Source organism: Ambystoma mexicanum, chromosome 4q (genome assembly GCF_040938575.1).
Source record: "Ambystoma mexicanum isolate Mex_15411 chromosome 4q, UKY_AmexF1_1, whole genome shotgun sequence".
In the NCBI taxonomy this organism is placed as follows: domain Eukaryota; kingdom Metazoa; phylum Chordata; class Amphibia; order Caudata; family Ambystomatidae; genus Ambystoma; species Ambystoma mexicanum.
The window spans coordinates 271,897,229-271,913,563 of NC_090928.1; the positions used below are offsets into that span (position 1 = coordinate 271,897,229).

At 42.7% G+C, this 16,335-nt stretch overlaps 1 protein-coding gene across 2 annotated transcripts in view; it reads right to left on the reverse strand.

Annotated features, from left to right (window-relative positions):
- The window catches only part of LAMA4 (laminin subunit alpha 4), a 576,642-nt gene that overhangs the window by 56,798 nt on the left and 503,509 nt on the right, over positions 1–16,335 (reverse strand). For both annotated transcript variants that reach the window (XM_069607855.1, XM_069607854.1), the window contains exons 33-35: positions 14,627–14,820; positions 3,122–3,311; positions 2,549–2,704 (exon numbers count right to left, since the gene is read on the reverse strand). In XM_069607855.1, coding sequence (XP_069463956.1) covers positions 2,549–2,704; positions 3,122–3,311; positions 14,627–14,820 — 540 coding nt within the window. The remainder of the gene's footprint in view (positions 1–2,548; positions 2,705–3,121; positions 3,312–14,626; positions 14,821–16,335) is intronic.

Sequence of the window (16,335 nt, forward strand, 5' to 3'; positions counted from 1 at the left end):
TATTCCACCTCCTTACCCTCCCCAATCTCCACCAGCAGGTCTCCCCCTCTGACCTTCAAGCTCCTCCTTTTCTGTTTACTTCCCCAAACTACTTGTATATGATTATTCACTTCTTCCTCCAGCTCTCTACAAACTCCTTCTGCCTGCTCCTGTTCTAGCCACCATCCTCCTTCCGCCTAACTCCCATACTAACCGTTAGAGGCCTTGTCCCCATCTTCCAGTCTCTTTTTGTGGAAAGGGGACTCAGTTTAGCAGACTTAATATGAGGTGATTGAGAGTTGTAGTCCTCTGGACCTGGGAATGTGTCTCTGGTGTCTGTTGGGCCACAGCCTCAGGAACTACAGCTGCCATTCTGGAGTTCCTAATTCCAACTTTTGGTTGCTGGCGTAGGCGTTGCCTGATAGGTCCCTTCCCTGATGGTGTTTTTCAGTTTTATTGAGGGGCTTGGGGCTGGTTGACTGCCTCCCGGATACATTGGACCAGTTCATGTATCCTTCTTTGTGCATATAGGAACGGCTTGTGAGGGAGCCGGGGGGCATTGGGATTATCCTGTTTGATGAGGGGAGACCCTATCTCCGGGATAGTCCTTAAAGGCCGAGTGCCAAGCCCGGGTGACCTGTGACTGTCCCCAGAGGTACCTCTGAAAGGTTAACCTTGGCAGTGAGCATATTTAGGAAGGTCAGAAGTTTTAACTTTTGACTTAACAACCGTGTCAAGTCGGGTTACTCTTCACTTTGAAAACGTTTAACTTTACATCCAAGGGAACCAAGAGAATGGAAGTGCAAATGTTGGTGGTCCCCTACATGCAATCACATTTTTTTGTAAAATGACACCATAGTATATTTCTATTGGAAATGTGCAAGGTGAAATGCGAACATATGAAAATATGAAAACGCATAAAAATAGGATATTCAGTTTCATCACAAGCACTAAGCTTCGTATTCTAGAAAAGCATACATCTTGTAGTGTATGTGTATTTGTAAAGGGAAATATGAACCTACAAAACTACCTCTGAAAACTAAAAATAGGACATTCGGTCGCAGCACAAACACATACATGTAGCCTTGTTTTGTAAAAAATCAGTCCTTTCCTAGTTTATGTCAAAGTGTAATGTGAAATATAAGCAGAAAGACAGATGCTTCTCATGAGGGTGTACAGTCACATTAAACCCACCATGCCTTATTTGAGGAGAAATATCAATTGCATATCAGTGTGGTGCTGCCAATAGGGACATTCCAGCACTCTCCTTTAAACAAGAGACAGCTGTTTCTACCTTGTTTGTCATCCTCAGTGATGTTCAGCTGTGGCACTGTAACTCTTTGAGTACAGAGAGCAAGGGATTCATGCCTATATTACCCTTCCCATCGTAAGGTTGAACCCCACATGTTCTAGTCACATATGTACAGTTGAATGTTCTCAGAGATTCTGGAGGTGGCTTGTGCCAGGTAGTAAGGAAGGAACGCAAAATTCAATTCTTAAGCTTCATGGTGCCTTCGGGATGAAGCTGCATGCTTGCAAAAAGTCAATAGTCCTATTCGAAGTCCCGATGGACGGGGAAACCGTGTTGGTGTGTATAGCAGTGGACCGGTCTTCGCGCATGCGTGAAACATTCAACTGTACATATGACAGCTGACTTTAAATAGTTTCCCAAGACGCCTTCAACTACCTTTAGACCATTTCTGCATGTCCATTGACAACAACGCCCCTTTTTGTGTCCTGAGGAAAGTTCAGAGCACTGTACACATTTTGTCATCTAGAGAACTTGTTGAACATTTGTATCAGAACCAGAAACACACAATCTGTGTCGACAGCGAAATGTGCTGCTAATGTTTCACAGTACATACAATAACACTGTATTTGGTAGTGACTACGCTATGTATTGAATCTGCATGGTTTTTGTATAGTGAACGACAATGTCCTTCACTTGCTCCTCTATGATTTTATTATGTTTTTCAACTTGAAATAAATCTTGTTTTATCTGTAGTCTATCACTTTGCAAGTGTGATCCTATACGGCTAGTTCAAATAGCCCCTAGCCTCCTGTAGTTTCTCTAGCACTACCCGTGCGTTGAAGGGAGGGTTAGCCTGCACTCTGTTTCCCTTTTTGTCCATTACGCTTCTTCCCTCTAGAGTGAGGCCCCCGTTAAAAAAAAGAGGGTCTCCGCCCTATATCTTTTTTTCACCGACTCAGGGCGGCCAACAATCACATTTCAGCCACTTACCAGAGAGCAAATACCTATTTGCACATAAGTCTGATCTTGACGATAAAGACGGGTTTGATTGTCGCACTCTTTTTTCAGAGGAGAATTGTCTATCACGTTGGTACTAAACTAGTGTTATCGGCTGCTCCAGACTAAAATGTAAATAGATATTCCATCTATGTTAAATCTCACAGGATGGGGATGCAATGCTTCAGAACTATGGTACAACATTAATTGTAACAAATGAACTACAAGTCTTGAAAATTCACACTCTAATACACATTATGATGTGCAAACCTGGCGGCACAGATTTAGTTTATGCTTATCTCATGAAGACATTCTCCTTACCTGCAAATGCCTTACAGCCTTGCCTGGAGCCACACCTCCCAAATAAATTGGATCTGTGACTTGCCAGGTAGTGTCCACAGCAGGAAGACTGCCTTCAACCACTCGAAGACCATCAATTATCATTCGACCCTTGTTCATTTCCCGCACAAATATCACCTTCGTTGGGGAAGAGTTAGAGTAAATAACACATTGGTACATTATTATTCTGGCAAATATTGAATTGCAGTGACTAGTGTGACACAACATCAAGACGAAATCCATTATGATTTCATATACGTGAAGTGACCAAAAGCATTTTCTCATTGGATTATTTGATTATTTAATAATAATGCCTAGATTAAAGGACATTTTCTGGCATTTATAGTCTGGTGAAAGAATTGACCCTTTCGAAGGAACTAAGGTTTATTAAAAGAACCAAATGATGAGGAGGTAATCATTACAATTATAAACTATAAATATTAACACGTTTTCAAACATTTTCCAAAGAGAAAATATCCCCATCCTGAATAAATTACTAAGTCCCTCTTTAAACAGCTCTTGATATTACATTGTTACTTGTTCTCATCACCTTACCTGGTGCCAAAGTCCATCGCTGTACTTCTCACGGCTTCTCATTCTTAGATTTTGCTGTCCAACATTGAACATGTAAATAAGACGCCCATTGGAAATGAAGAGAGTCATGAAGTTCTTCTCCTCATTATCAGAGATATAAAAGACCATTCCATTTATAGAATGTGTTCTGAAGCTAATTGAGAACTGAGACCTACCAAAAGGAAACAAAAGTATGATTGAATTAGTCTGAAATCCAATGCAACCTTACTGCGTTAACAAATATATATGGTGGGGATGTTGCCTTCTGTTAAAGCATCATGAAGCAGACACAGACAACGGATGGTGTTTGGGCAACAAACTTTTATTAAAATCAAAGAAGGTTGTAAGAAGGCCAAACTTTCCCTATCCTAATTTGGGATTTCCCTACCTAACTGAAACTAATGAAAGCCTGTATCAGGAAGTCCAACGCAAATGTCTTTTTGTGTCGAAAACCTATACTTGCCCTCACTTCTCATTGTATACAATGTGTAGGAATGTCAGCATCAAATGAGAAATGTTCAAAAATAAAAGTTCAGAGCTTCTTCCAGCTCTTAGGTGGAAAAGGGGTTTCCCTTCCCCAAGGTTCAAAATGTTCATGTTACAAAAGAGCCGTCCCTTTCCCCAAGCTTTCGAGTCTTCCAATGTTTCAAAATAACACAATTCCTTGGGATATCCACTGTTCCAAAAAAACACAATTCCTTGGGATATTTCCCAGCTCTGCAGGTTTGGTTACCTTTTTCCAATTTATAAAGTTCAGTTCCTCAATTTCAGTTCACGCAGGTTATCCTTTATTCAATCACAACAATCACAAAGTGGCTTTTCCTTAGGTGGGTGTATTCGGTCAAGGCGCAGTTGTCGGACCACAAAGATCACCCATTACAGGTCACGCAACCGACACCCTATTTGGATCCGTTTCATAGATATCTTGCCACAGTTTCAGCTTGACATTGAGGCTTGATTTAGTATCCTTTCAAGTGCCCTTGAAGCTTTATTATCACTTGTTTTGTCATCATTCACTGGTTTAGCAACTTTCACTTGTAAAAACCAATTTAGACATCCCAGAACAATTTCCTGCTATGAAACTGAGTTAATGTTATAGTTCTTTTACACAATACGTCATAAGCTTCCCAGTACACTCTCCTGCTAGGAAACCTATTCTCTGTTTCAAGTTTCTTGATCAAAGCATCTGGCACCCTTTTTCCAGGTTTTTCTTGCAAACAGGCATTATTACTATTGTATTTCTTTTGCACAATCATTCTTGGCTCTTGGCAATGTTTGCTTATTTAAGTAAGTCTTGGCAATGCTTGCTTATTTGACTCTTGGCAGTGTTTACTTTTTTGAATTTTGAATGTTTGCTTTTACGGTTTCTCATCATGTTATTTGATTTCTCACATTGGTTTCCTTATATTCAATTCAGATATTCAAAATTAAATGTCTTTTGCACTAAACCACAAATCCACTGTGTCCGGGGCCCCTTTTTCACCCAGGCGGACTCACCGACCTTCTCCCGGTCTGTTTGCCACTTTCTGTGGCTTTCTCGCAGTCTGCTGGTTCCCTCTGGCATACGGCATCTTCCACGGCTTCCTTGCTTCACCGCTGCTTACTTCAGAGCCCTGGTAAACTGCAGTCAGCGGTCCTGCACATGTGAGCATTCAGGAGTCTCTCTAACGACCCCGGCACCTTAGCTCCATGCCACACTGCTTTCTTACCTCCGCCTTAGATCGCCAATGAGCCCCTCTTGTTCGCTGCACCGGATCATGCTCTCTATACCTCCCAACGTGCCTTCTTGAATCATTACTTCTGCACTGGAACTCTCCTTGGTGCTCTTCACTGTGCCTCTCCTTAAGCCTCTCAGCTGAGCCAGTTTTAAAGTTCCCAGCTCCATGATATTGAGTCCAACAACTAGACCGCTCATGTTTCTTCTTCCAGTCTTTCTGTTGTGTTAATGTTGGCCTCCTCATCTCAGTTCGTGTGGGCAAGAATCAATGTAGAGCCCTGCTTTGCGCTCGATCTCTGAAGACCTGCAAAGGTGCTTCAACCCATTGGAGTGGTGGGACCATGTATGGCTCTGGTGTGTCTCTTCCTGGTCCCAGCACCTGACTGATATTCACTGGGAGTTGATTTATGGAAAAGATAGGGAAGGTACTGGTAATAACCTGCAAATGCCTGGGGGATATTAGGTTTGTTAGAAAAGGGAAATGGGGGATACTGTGTCTCACCAAAGGGGGCCTCATCCCCACACCCCATCTTCCCTCCACTGAGGTGATCTTCCCTCGCATATCCACCCCCATGGCCAGGATTCGATAGCATATTTTTGCTGGTATTGCTTGAGTTTCCGGCAATGTGTGAAAGCAGGAGGACCGGATGATAGGATTTATTCTCTATTCTGCAGGGAGCGGCGCAGTACGCTAGAGGTACGGAGATTTTTTGTGTGACCGACTCATCCGACATAGATGTACGTGGACTAGAAGTGCTCCTGGGTCCTATGAACGATAGGAGTCTCTATCAGCTACGTTGTTAGTGCTCAACAGTCATATTGAGGTCCATGGAGGATTGATTTCCGACGCCCTGCCTCACCGTCCCGCAAGTGGAAAACGTGGGGATTCACTACTGGCCCAGATACGTGGAGAACCGGGCGGAGCAAGTGCTCCTAGCCCAACGTCCTGAAGAAGGTCTCTGACCGAAACACGTGTCGACGTGATTTCTAGGAGGGATATCTGGTGATATTGGACACCGGCTATATGATGACACCTGCTATTATGGACTGGGTCACCATAGGAAATGTTAATTGAATATTTTTAGAAAATAACTCTTGAACAACACAATTTGGTGTTATTATTACACTGAGGTGTTGTATCGATGGATGTTCAAATGTATTTCTGAATGTGGATACGTATGAAGGTATGAGTTGATGGAAGATTTTTTAGGTAATTTATAATATTAAGTAAAATAATTGTTCATGTGATGAGTTTTTCCGAATAAATATGTGATTTATATCTAACCAGTGTCATCCTATTCCACTGATCCACCTTTGTGATTGTTGTATATTCTACCTGAAGGATCAGGGATTGTGAATGCAGGTATACCCCTTTATTTACTCTCAGGATTCGATAGCGACATCCATTCTCTGGGGACCTAGGAGGAGGATATACAAAAGGTTTAGGACTTGCATGTACTATCTCTCGGGGAATGAGATCCTTACCTTACAAGCAAAATGCTAAAATAAATAAGTACAATTATAAACTGTGGCCAAGTTTAATGATCTGTACAGTTAATATTTTGTAGACTTGTATGACTTATATGTATATTTTGTCATTGGTTTAATGTGTCCGTAGTGATTTATTTCTGCCTCTTTTTTTTCAACAGATAGTAAATGTTAGGTAACATTTCTCTTACTGCTATTATACCTCTTTATTTGTGGACCTCCCAAGGTTTTGCTTTTGTTTCAGCCTCCTGTACTGACTCTCTGCCAGTGAAGCACAGCATTCCGCTGCACTCCACTGTGCTTTCGCTCATCGTTATGGGGAAACTGACTTGTCCTTCAGACAGTCAGTATGGAGAAACTTTGCTTCTCTTAGTCTTGTGACTTTGTTGCCACTTTTAGCACACTATATTTCAGTGCGCAAAATACATTACTGTACCGTGCACTGGAGTCCTTGCGGATTCAGGCCCTAGACATCCCTTAAGGATTTTTGGGTAACTGGACAATGTGCCTAGGAGTAGAGTGGTGGCAGCAGAAGCTTTTTCATGTATTTTTACTAACTTTCACTGAGCCATACCACACTTACTGCGTGTGGCTCATGACTGTGGCTAGTGTCAGGCACGGCTGGGCCACAAGATCTTTTGTCTTCTCCTTTGTCCATTTTGTTCATTTGCCTCCCTCCTGGTCTTTTTGACCTGGGCGTCCTTATTTGGGCATGCATTCACCTGCGAAAGCGGGCGCTTTTCGCAGGCTAATGCATGTCACGTGTGTGGGTACCCAGGAAGTGGGCTGGGACTGTCTGGTTCCAATCCACACTACCAGTGCCAGGATGTCAGGTGTTCATGAAAGCAGGAGAGTCACAGTCACAGTGGTCCCTGATTGGACTGCTGCTGGCGTGCATGAATGTGGCAGATCTCCGCATTGGCCAGCTGGGTGTGAGCACTCACTGGACTTTGGGATATGAGGAGGGGGTCTGCGTGCAGACCCGCAGATCACCTATAGGTCTGAATTGACCTATACAGGGAGCCAAGTATCCAGCGAAGTGAAGCAGACCCAAGGACTATCCAGAACCACACAGGTATGGGACCCTGAGCCCGCTGATGTCCCTTTAGAACCCTGCTTTGCGTTCGATCTCCAAAGACCTGCAAAGGTGCTTCAGTCCATTGGAGTGGTGGGACCAATCACTCTCGGTGCCTCCTTGTTGCCCTGCAAACAAGCCTTCTCGGAAGTGTCCCTTGGCCCTCCAGCAGACTGACCAGCTTGTACCCTGGCACCTGTGTTGGAGCATTGCAAACATCGAGTTGACGCAGCTGCTTTGGGCCGCGAGAGAGGAGCGTTCATCAGACGGCAAGACTTTGGTGCCCCTGTGTTACTGTGTGACAGTGGCGGTCGCTGCTGGTGACTTTCCCGCCTTTCCTCAAGTGTCCTGAGACCAGCTGCATCAGTGCTTTCTTTGTCCTGCATTCGAGACGAGAGATCCAGCTCCAATTGTAAACCAGACCTGCAACTGCACCTGCAGCGTCTGCGCACTTTGAAGCTTAACCAAGCAGGGGGTTTTCATACTCTAAGCGACCATTTCCAAGCCTGCCAAGTTTGGACCCGGAGTGAGCTAAGGGTAGTGAGTAATTTTGCCACTTACTGGTGGTCCCTAGTTCATCCAACACATTTTTATGCACAAAGGATCCCTTGTGATCCTTGCTTTTGTTTGGGCAGCTCTTGCTTCCTAAAACCGACCAAAAGTTGGGGACAGCTTTGTTCTCTGCAGCAGATCCACCTCTGACTCTTGGAACTGAATTTCCACACTCCAGAATCTCTTTATAACTTTTCCTTCCCATTGAATATTGTTCTCTGTAAGCGTTACGCATCACTGAGCCCTTTTACACACAAACTTGACACTGAGCACAAGGCTCCAAACTTTTTAGGGCTGGACTTTTTAAGTTAGGGAAACTCATCTCTGGAGTTGGCCAATGTATTAATGTTTGTTGGCTTTGGGAAACCACACTTTACCGCATTGACTGACATTTTTGATATACCACTGTTTACGGGTAAATCGTGTCATCCTACTGTGTGTGCTCATCCAAGACCTCTATTTACCCCCATTACTCCTGAGACTTAGCCTTGGCTGCTCTCCAAGTTACCTGGAATTGTCCTGGCTAGCATCGCAGAAGTGTCCCCTGTGTCACTAACAAAGGTGGCCTCCTAAACCTCTGTTCACCAGAGCAGAGTTTAGAAATCCATTCGAACAGTAACTTTAAAGTATGATGGATTGCTAAAATTATACTCTATTTTAATACAGATTAAATGTTGCATCCTTGCTAGTTTCACCTCTAAGAAGTCCAGATAAGTTATGTGCAGGTTTGCATCTCTTAAGCTATGTTTTTCTCCAAGCATGACAGCCATCCTGGGAAGGATCTGTTACCATGGTTACTTGGGCACTTCTTGAAAATATTGCCATTCATATGATTGTATGGCAGTTCCACCAATGTAGTTATTCTATCTGCAATGTCACAATGTGGCTGCTCTCCTTAGGTACTCAATCTACATTTCAATGGGGCCCAGTAAAGCTGAAATGAAGCTTAAATTGCTTCATGTGCTGTGTCAAATGGACATGGCTTAGCATTTTGTCCTTCACTGCTCTCTTTGTGGGTGTGGAATGAAAAGAGATTGGTATATGGTTGTTCCCCTCTGCAAAGGCAAATAATAGCTATCCAGAGAAATTCCCGGTGGTTAAGAGGCCTTTCCCCAAGTGTTACCAGCCATTGTATTTGTCTCCCTGTCTTGTGCTACTGGGTTAATTGGGCTAGTTGTGTGTGTCTCAGTGCAGTGTGTGCACTTTGTAGTCACTGCTGCTGAATGTAAGGCCTTTGTTGTGGCTCTTTGGTTTGCACTTCACATTCCATGGCTGGAGACCAGGAAGGTCTCTCTCTGCGGGACGGGTCATTAGTGTGAGGAACACAATTCCAAGTCACAATGGTGTCATTGATGGACTGGCTATGCCGATCTGCCCGAACCAAGAGGATATATGCAACAAAACAAAGAGCTAGAGAAGCTCAATCGAAGATGATTGAGATGTTACTGGAATAGAGAAAGTGATTTCGGGTCTCTCAACATTTCATGGTTCGGCTTGTATTATGTTCCATGTCCCTTTCAAAGGAATTCACTCACTTGACTGTCTTTTTGAGTGTTAGTCTGTTCTCCTTTCATTTTGCTGTATTTCTGTTTCCTGGTGAACAGCTGTGACTTGCAATCTCCAGGCCTTTAATATGGTCACCTCTCTTGTGGACCATGATGCTTCTACCCACCTTCAGCTCATTTTACCTGTGACAAAACACACTTGTATTACCAATACATGTGTCAAGGTGGATGAAAGGACAGTTAGGCCCTTCCTGCAGTCCAATAGGGAGAAAAAGGTGACTCTCACTATTGACAGGATGTGTAGCTTGAGCAATGTGTTATGTTGCTGCTGCTCACTGTAGGAGGGCATTGCATGCTATGCTAACATCAGGGGGTGATGGAATTGAAGACGCAGGACCATCTCAAATGTCAAATGTCATATCACTGTCGTAGTCCTCCAAGAAGTGACAGGATTGCAGCCTCTTCCTGGTCCCCTGCGCTGTCCTTGCGATGCTCCAAATTGTCATCTGCCTCTTCAGTGTCATCTACCTTGTGCATTGCCATGATTGATATTTGCAAATGATCGAACAGAAACACACCTGTTTGGCCTGTGTGGAGAAGAACATCACATTGACAGGGGCCATATCACAACTGTCCTGGAAGATTGTACCATTCAATCCACTTTTCTGCACATTTTAACCTTTGAAATCCAAAATCCTAGACTGTAAAGGCTCCTATTGAACATGGATAAAAGGTTACTTGGACTCGAAGTTATTATTAATCATATCAAATTTCAATATAGTGCATCAGGCCAAATTCCTCCAGTTTGTACGGCTTGAATGATAGATGTTTTTATTACCCAATTTAATAGCACACACTTTATTGACCCCTAAAGCATAAAGGGCTAAGTCGGACAAGATAGGATTCAAACTTGAAGGGAAGGTGTTTGTGTGCAGGGATGGAGGAGAGAGACTCTGAGGGTGCAATTAAAGAAGAACTGGGCAATGAGAGCCACATGGGGGAGGTACCTGGCTGTGATAATGTCATGGGGACTGAGTGCTAGGTGTGGGCACTATCTCTGCACTGATAGACATACTAGGGACAAAGTGGGGCACTGGTAGCAACATGCTGACCAGAAAATGTCAGCATGTGGCAGAAATGAGGATTGAGAGCAACATGTGGGGCAGTACTGAGAGGCACAGTCTTGTGCCATACATGGGCTGATTGTGGAAAGTTTATGAGTCTCAGTATATGGTACCTCGTGGTATCTGCTGCTGGTTGGGGGCCTTGGTTGTACCTCCTTGGTTTGGCATTTCTATTGCATGGATGGGGAACAGGGAGCTCACTCTGGAGAATGGATCATCTGTGTGAGGAATAACATATTGTAAATCTAAGCAAAGATGGAGCCATTGGAGGAATGGGTATCCAGATTTCCTGCCTGATGCAAGAGGACGTTGCCACTGATCAACCCAATCCAAGATGGCTATAGATGGGAAGCTGCTGAGCTCGTGTGAGACCACTGCATTAAATGTGATAAGAATTTACAAATTATTGGGCCACCTCTCTGAGAAGGTTTGCTTTCCCAAACCCATTTAGAATGTGGATTTCACGCCTCAGCATGGGGGCGGACATGGCCGGCCCGCCAGCCCAAGCCATGTCTGCCCCCACACCGGGGTGTGAAAGCCATTTGCACCCTGGGACAAATCCGGGGTGGAAATGGCTTTCCTTTTTTTCCCTCTGGAAATGTGTGCAGCTTGTGCAGCCAATTTCCCCAGGGGGAGGGAAATGAAAAAAAGATGGCAGCCAACATAAGGAAACTGGACTTAATCCCTTTACAATTTCTATGGTTCCTGGAGCGGGTGGTGTAGCAGACTGGAGCTCAAAGCTCCGGTCCTGCAGGTAAATGTGGAGGGAAGGAGGGGTTTGGGGAGAGGTTTTGTTTGGTTGGCAGGGTTTGAGGAGGCTACAGGGAGAGTCTCCCTGTTGCATCCCCACATAAAAAAAAGAAAATGGAGCCACTCTGGGAAGGGCTCGGTTGACTGGCATAGCAGGCGGAGAATGTATATTCTCACTGGCTGTTCCAGGCACCTGATTGGCCAATGGCTCTTCCCCAGGTGCGAATAGGAACTTAACAATGCAATAATAGAGGAATACCATTAATTGCTGAAACTTGAATCTTGCAGGCATCTCCAAAGTATTTCTGGGACACAGCATTAAAGTTAAATCAGAGATTCAAGCAGGTATTTAATAGCAACTGCAGCTTCACTGTTAAACCACTGGGTATGAATGTACAACATCCTGGCTTCTTCCCTGAGTCTCTTGTATGCATGTGCAACATGTTTACAAATTTAATAAAGAAGTTGATAAATAAAGCATGGGGTACAATTTCTGTTTTTTTTCTCAAAACCTAGATAGCTTATGTCCAATATGTTCATGATATAATGACAAGTTGGTGCTAAGAGATGGGAGAGGCCAGTAGGCACACAATATTGCAAAGGCAGTAGGAGCTACAGAGTGCCCATACTGCTCTGACAACCTCTTACTTACTGGGATAGAGGTGTTAATTCAAACCCAGATGTTTACATGTTTTCCTTCGACTGACTTGTGTTATTGCCTTGACCTTTTGCTTTGCGTTTTGTACAAATCACACTATTTTTCCTGACCCATTTCACTGGCATGGTATCAGGTAATAATATCGCCATATATATGGTCGCCGTAAATAATATCGCCGGGAAAATGTCATGGCGATATTATTTGGGTGACCATATATATGGGGACAGGGGCCAAAAAAAAAAAGAAAAAAATGTTTGGGGGTTGCGGGGGTGTCCCACGCATGTTCCATGCAATAATGTCGCCACAAAAAACGGCCATTTTTCGGCAATATTTTTGCATGGCGACTGTGGAGCAGAATGGCAATGCAAGATGTGGAAAGGAACAGAGAGCGAGGGGCGGCGAGAAGCCACCGAATACTGGGGCCGCAGAGTCTTGCTAAGAAAATGGATGGAGCGGAAGAGTTCACAAACAAATGTAAGTGGATGAGGCGAAAACGTGACCAGGGCCAACAGAAGGCGAGAACCGGGAGATTGCCAGAAGGCCTGGCTAAAGGGGTCCTGAGTCAAAACAGATGCTAGAGAGAGTCATTGACAAGCTGAGCTTTTAGAAGCTGCACTTTGGGAAGTAAGGGCTGCCTGTTGGAACGTTTAGAATCAGGTTCTAGAGATGTTGTGGATCTGGGTCTTGAAGGAAACACTGCCATCGGGCAATTTGGAGGAATAGCTGCAACAGCCATTGTGAAAATGTAATATTAAATGAAAAAGCGCTACATGTTGGAACTTGCAGGCAGAATTTCTAGAGCCCTGATTAATTTACTACAAAGGGCAAACGTTGCATACTGAAACCAGATGACAAAGTTCGTTAAGACTTGTGAAAGTGAAGCGACTGAGCAATGGCCCATTGCATGCTGGAACTTGTAGGCAACACGTCGAGATCCCCCCAAAATGGATTACATTGATAAATGCTGCATGTTGGGACTTGAAACAAAAGTTCCCAAAGACATTTGATAAAGAGCCGAAGAGAGAAAATTGTCAATGCCATAGGAAACCATGGAAACCTTGTAGCAACATTGTTGAACTCTAGTTTACTGTCTGTCATTGCCATTTTAAGTGATCTACTCACTTCAATAACTTGAAGAGCAACTTTATCGCTCTTCTCAATGGTTACCTCATTATTGCCTACCCAATTTTCTTTAGTCTCCGTCTCCTGACTTTATTTGCCTTAAAATGTTGCTTCTTCACCCTGACTTTTTCTCCCATTGTCGCCTCTCCCATTTCTTTTTCCACTTTCCTCTCTCTGTTTTTAGACTTTCCAATCTTGCATTTTTATCAATTTCCAAGGGTACTACAACCCCTCTGCTTCTACTCTCCCCAGGCTCGGACTGCCCTATAGGGCAACAGGGCAATGCCTGAACTAAAAATGCAAAATGCGAGCTTGTGCCAATTTTCTTTGACGTTTGATGAGTTACTTCACTATGAGGCTAGTAGTTTTGATCATTGTTGCTGAATACATATTCTTTAAACTGCACAATTTACATTACATTTTATCGAGAAAAAAAATGTCCCCCTTGGCCACTATTCAAACAGTCTGTCACAAAACGAATGAATTGCCATTTGCAACTGTGGGCCATTTTTTCATTGGTGCCCGAGACAGTATTGATGCCCCAGTCCGACCCTGACTCTCCCCCATCGACCTTCTTCCTTTTTATCCCATATCTCTTGTCCCAGAGCCCTTCTGCTGTTTGTGTTTCAAATTAACATGCATATAATGATCCTACTCCTCAATATCAACTCTTCTATTCGCCCCCAGGACCCTCAGTGTATTTCTTCTCTTCTTTTGGATCTTCCATTACTGATGTAATTACTTGCACCCTCATGGGTTTCATCACTTGAATCAATAATGAAATCACATAAGATGTTAGATGTTATGTCACACCTGAACGCCAAAGGGATGTTTACAGCCGGAAGTGTGCACGTTTAGAATGTTTCCGATATTAGTCATGACCATGGCTCCCGAAAAGTGGCATACTTATCTACTTACTCGCTAAGATCAGGTCACTATTCCTAAAATAAGAAAATCCGAGACTAGCAGATACGCATGTCTGTCTCTTTATGTCACGGTTCAGACAAGAGGCATGATTAGTATCTTACCCAAAAAGGGCCACTGCTATAGTGCAACTGGATGTCAGGATGGCCTACAAGATAAACATACTTCTTTTCACTTGTGAAATAGCTATGTACAATGAAGGTTGGATATGAAGAAAAATACCTACCTTTTAGAAATTAAAATACATGTGTGCTCACCTAAAAATATTCCAGCAAGAAATGAGAACTACTATTTTACTTCTTAAAAAATGTTATGATCTCAACTCAAGTGCGTATAATTTTGTGTATCGAGATTGGCTGGATTGAGGGTAATTATGCACGTTGTTTTATTTTTGCAACAGTCTTCATTTTAAGAGGCAATGCAGATAAAAGTAAATACAATATCTTATGAAACTGGAATGGTTTTCCGTATGTTAACAGTTCACTCTTATTAAAATAAAGTAACCCCTCCTGTCTCATCTCTATTCCCCACATCCATTTAGACATCAAATCACAATGCTAGCATATGCTTACTTGTCAGTAAATTTGTCTGGAATGTGGCTCAGTTCTTGGCGACTGTGAGATGTCCCTCCGAACTGACTGGCATGTTCGACAGATCTGGGTTTGCTGGACAGCTGGCACTGAAACTCTTCCTCCACTCTTGGCATCTGCTGTAGAGCCTTGGGCCCAGGAACAATTCTTGTAATTACTTCTTTGTCTCTTCCCATCTTAATGACAATATAAAGTAACATGTAAACATGCCTATGTTGACATCGACAGGAGTAAACTTATACGGCCATAATTCGTTATCATTGACTGTTTTATTTTGTATTATTTTGTATTATTTGTGTTTTAGGAATAAATCATACCATTCACAATGCACATATTATTCTTTCAACCCATATCAATATTCAGATTAATTCTTCGAAATACAAAATATCATTTCATTATTATAAAACCCTCATATTCAATACAAATCATCATTTCATTATCATCAAAAAACCTCATAATAAAAGTGCAAAAATGCAGATCCTCAATAAGACAGAAAAATATCTTATCACATTAATTACTAAAAATATTGTCTAAAAGCATATTCCCTTGCTGAACCTACAGTTCATTGAAAATTATGATTAAGCCTTACTAAGGCCAGTATAAGAGAGACCAGTGTACCGCTCATTCGTATTTCCCACAGACTCTGTGATATAACCACAGAAATAGAGGACACAAAAGTGGCAACATTTATTTTCCTATCTACCAACAATGACAGACAATTTCGCCTCCATAAAGGACAATTGACGTGATCTTCATCCAGTAAAATTCTACAAGTGGGTGCAGCGAATAGGCACACAATCTACTTTTTATAGTTTTCATCAAGGAAATGCATAGTCTCATTTTCCCCAGCATCTTTTCTTTTTGTAATTTGAGAGCGTTTTTAGTTGCAAAGACGTAACCTAAATAAGAGAAGGATTCAACTTATTTTATGGGTACACTAGTTATTCCCCAAAGCTAGGTCTTACGGTGCCATTGTCCTAATAACTGATTTAGCTGGGTTTAAGACTTATGCATTGTCTTTCAAAGAGGAGCCAACACCGTTAAGTGATCGTTGTAATCCTGCTGGAGTGAAATCTGATAAACCTAGATTCTCTGCATATGCATTACAATGCATTCTTTGTCCATTTAATTTAGTAGCGTAGGATTCCCACAAGTCAGCTATACTTAACTTGAAAAGTGACAGAGCGATTACGCAGCCCTGACACCCGCCTTCATTTGTTTTGATTGTTTGGGAAAGATCTTGCCTCAACGTTCAATCTGACCATAAAATCACTACTGGAACAGAAGAGTTGCAACATATGGAGCAAGCCCGGATCAATTCTCCATCCGCTCAATTTCTTTCAAAGTATGGTTCTATCTAAAAAGTCAAACTCTGATGAGAGATTGGCTTTTGTTAAATGGTCAGTATAAGTTACAGGGTTTGTCTACTAAGAGGTGTATGTACTCCTGTAAGTTTATTACATTTAGAAGTTTGTACCATCATAAATGGTTATGGCTGGGTGAACCTATGCCTAGCTTTGCCCATGGCTTAAATAGAATTTTCACCTCGATATTCGTAGTGTGTGTGAGTAGAATACAGAAAAACCCTTCAACAAAGTCTGCATGAATGTGTAACAGATTGTAACTGTGATGCAGAAACAATTTGTTCTTATTTTTTGGATTTTTTCGAGGTTTATTAAATCCATATGTTG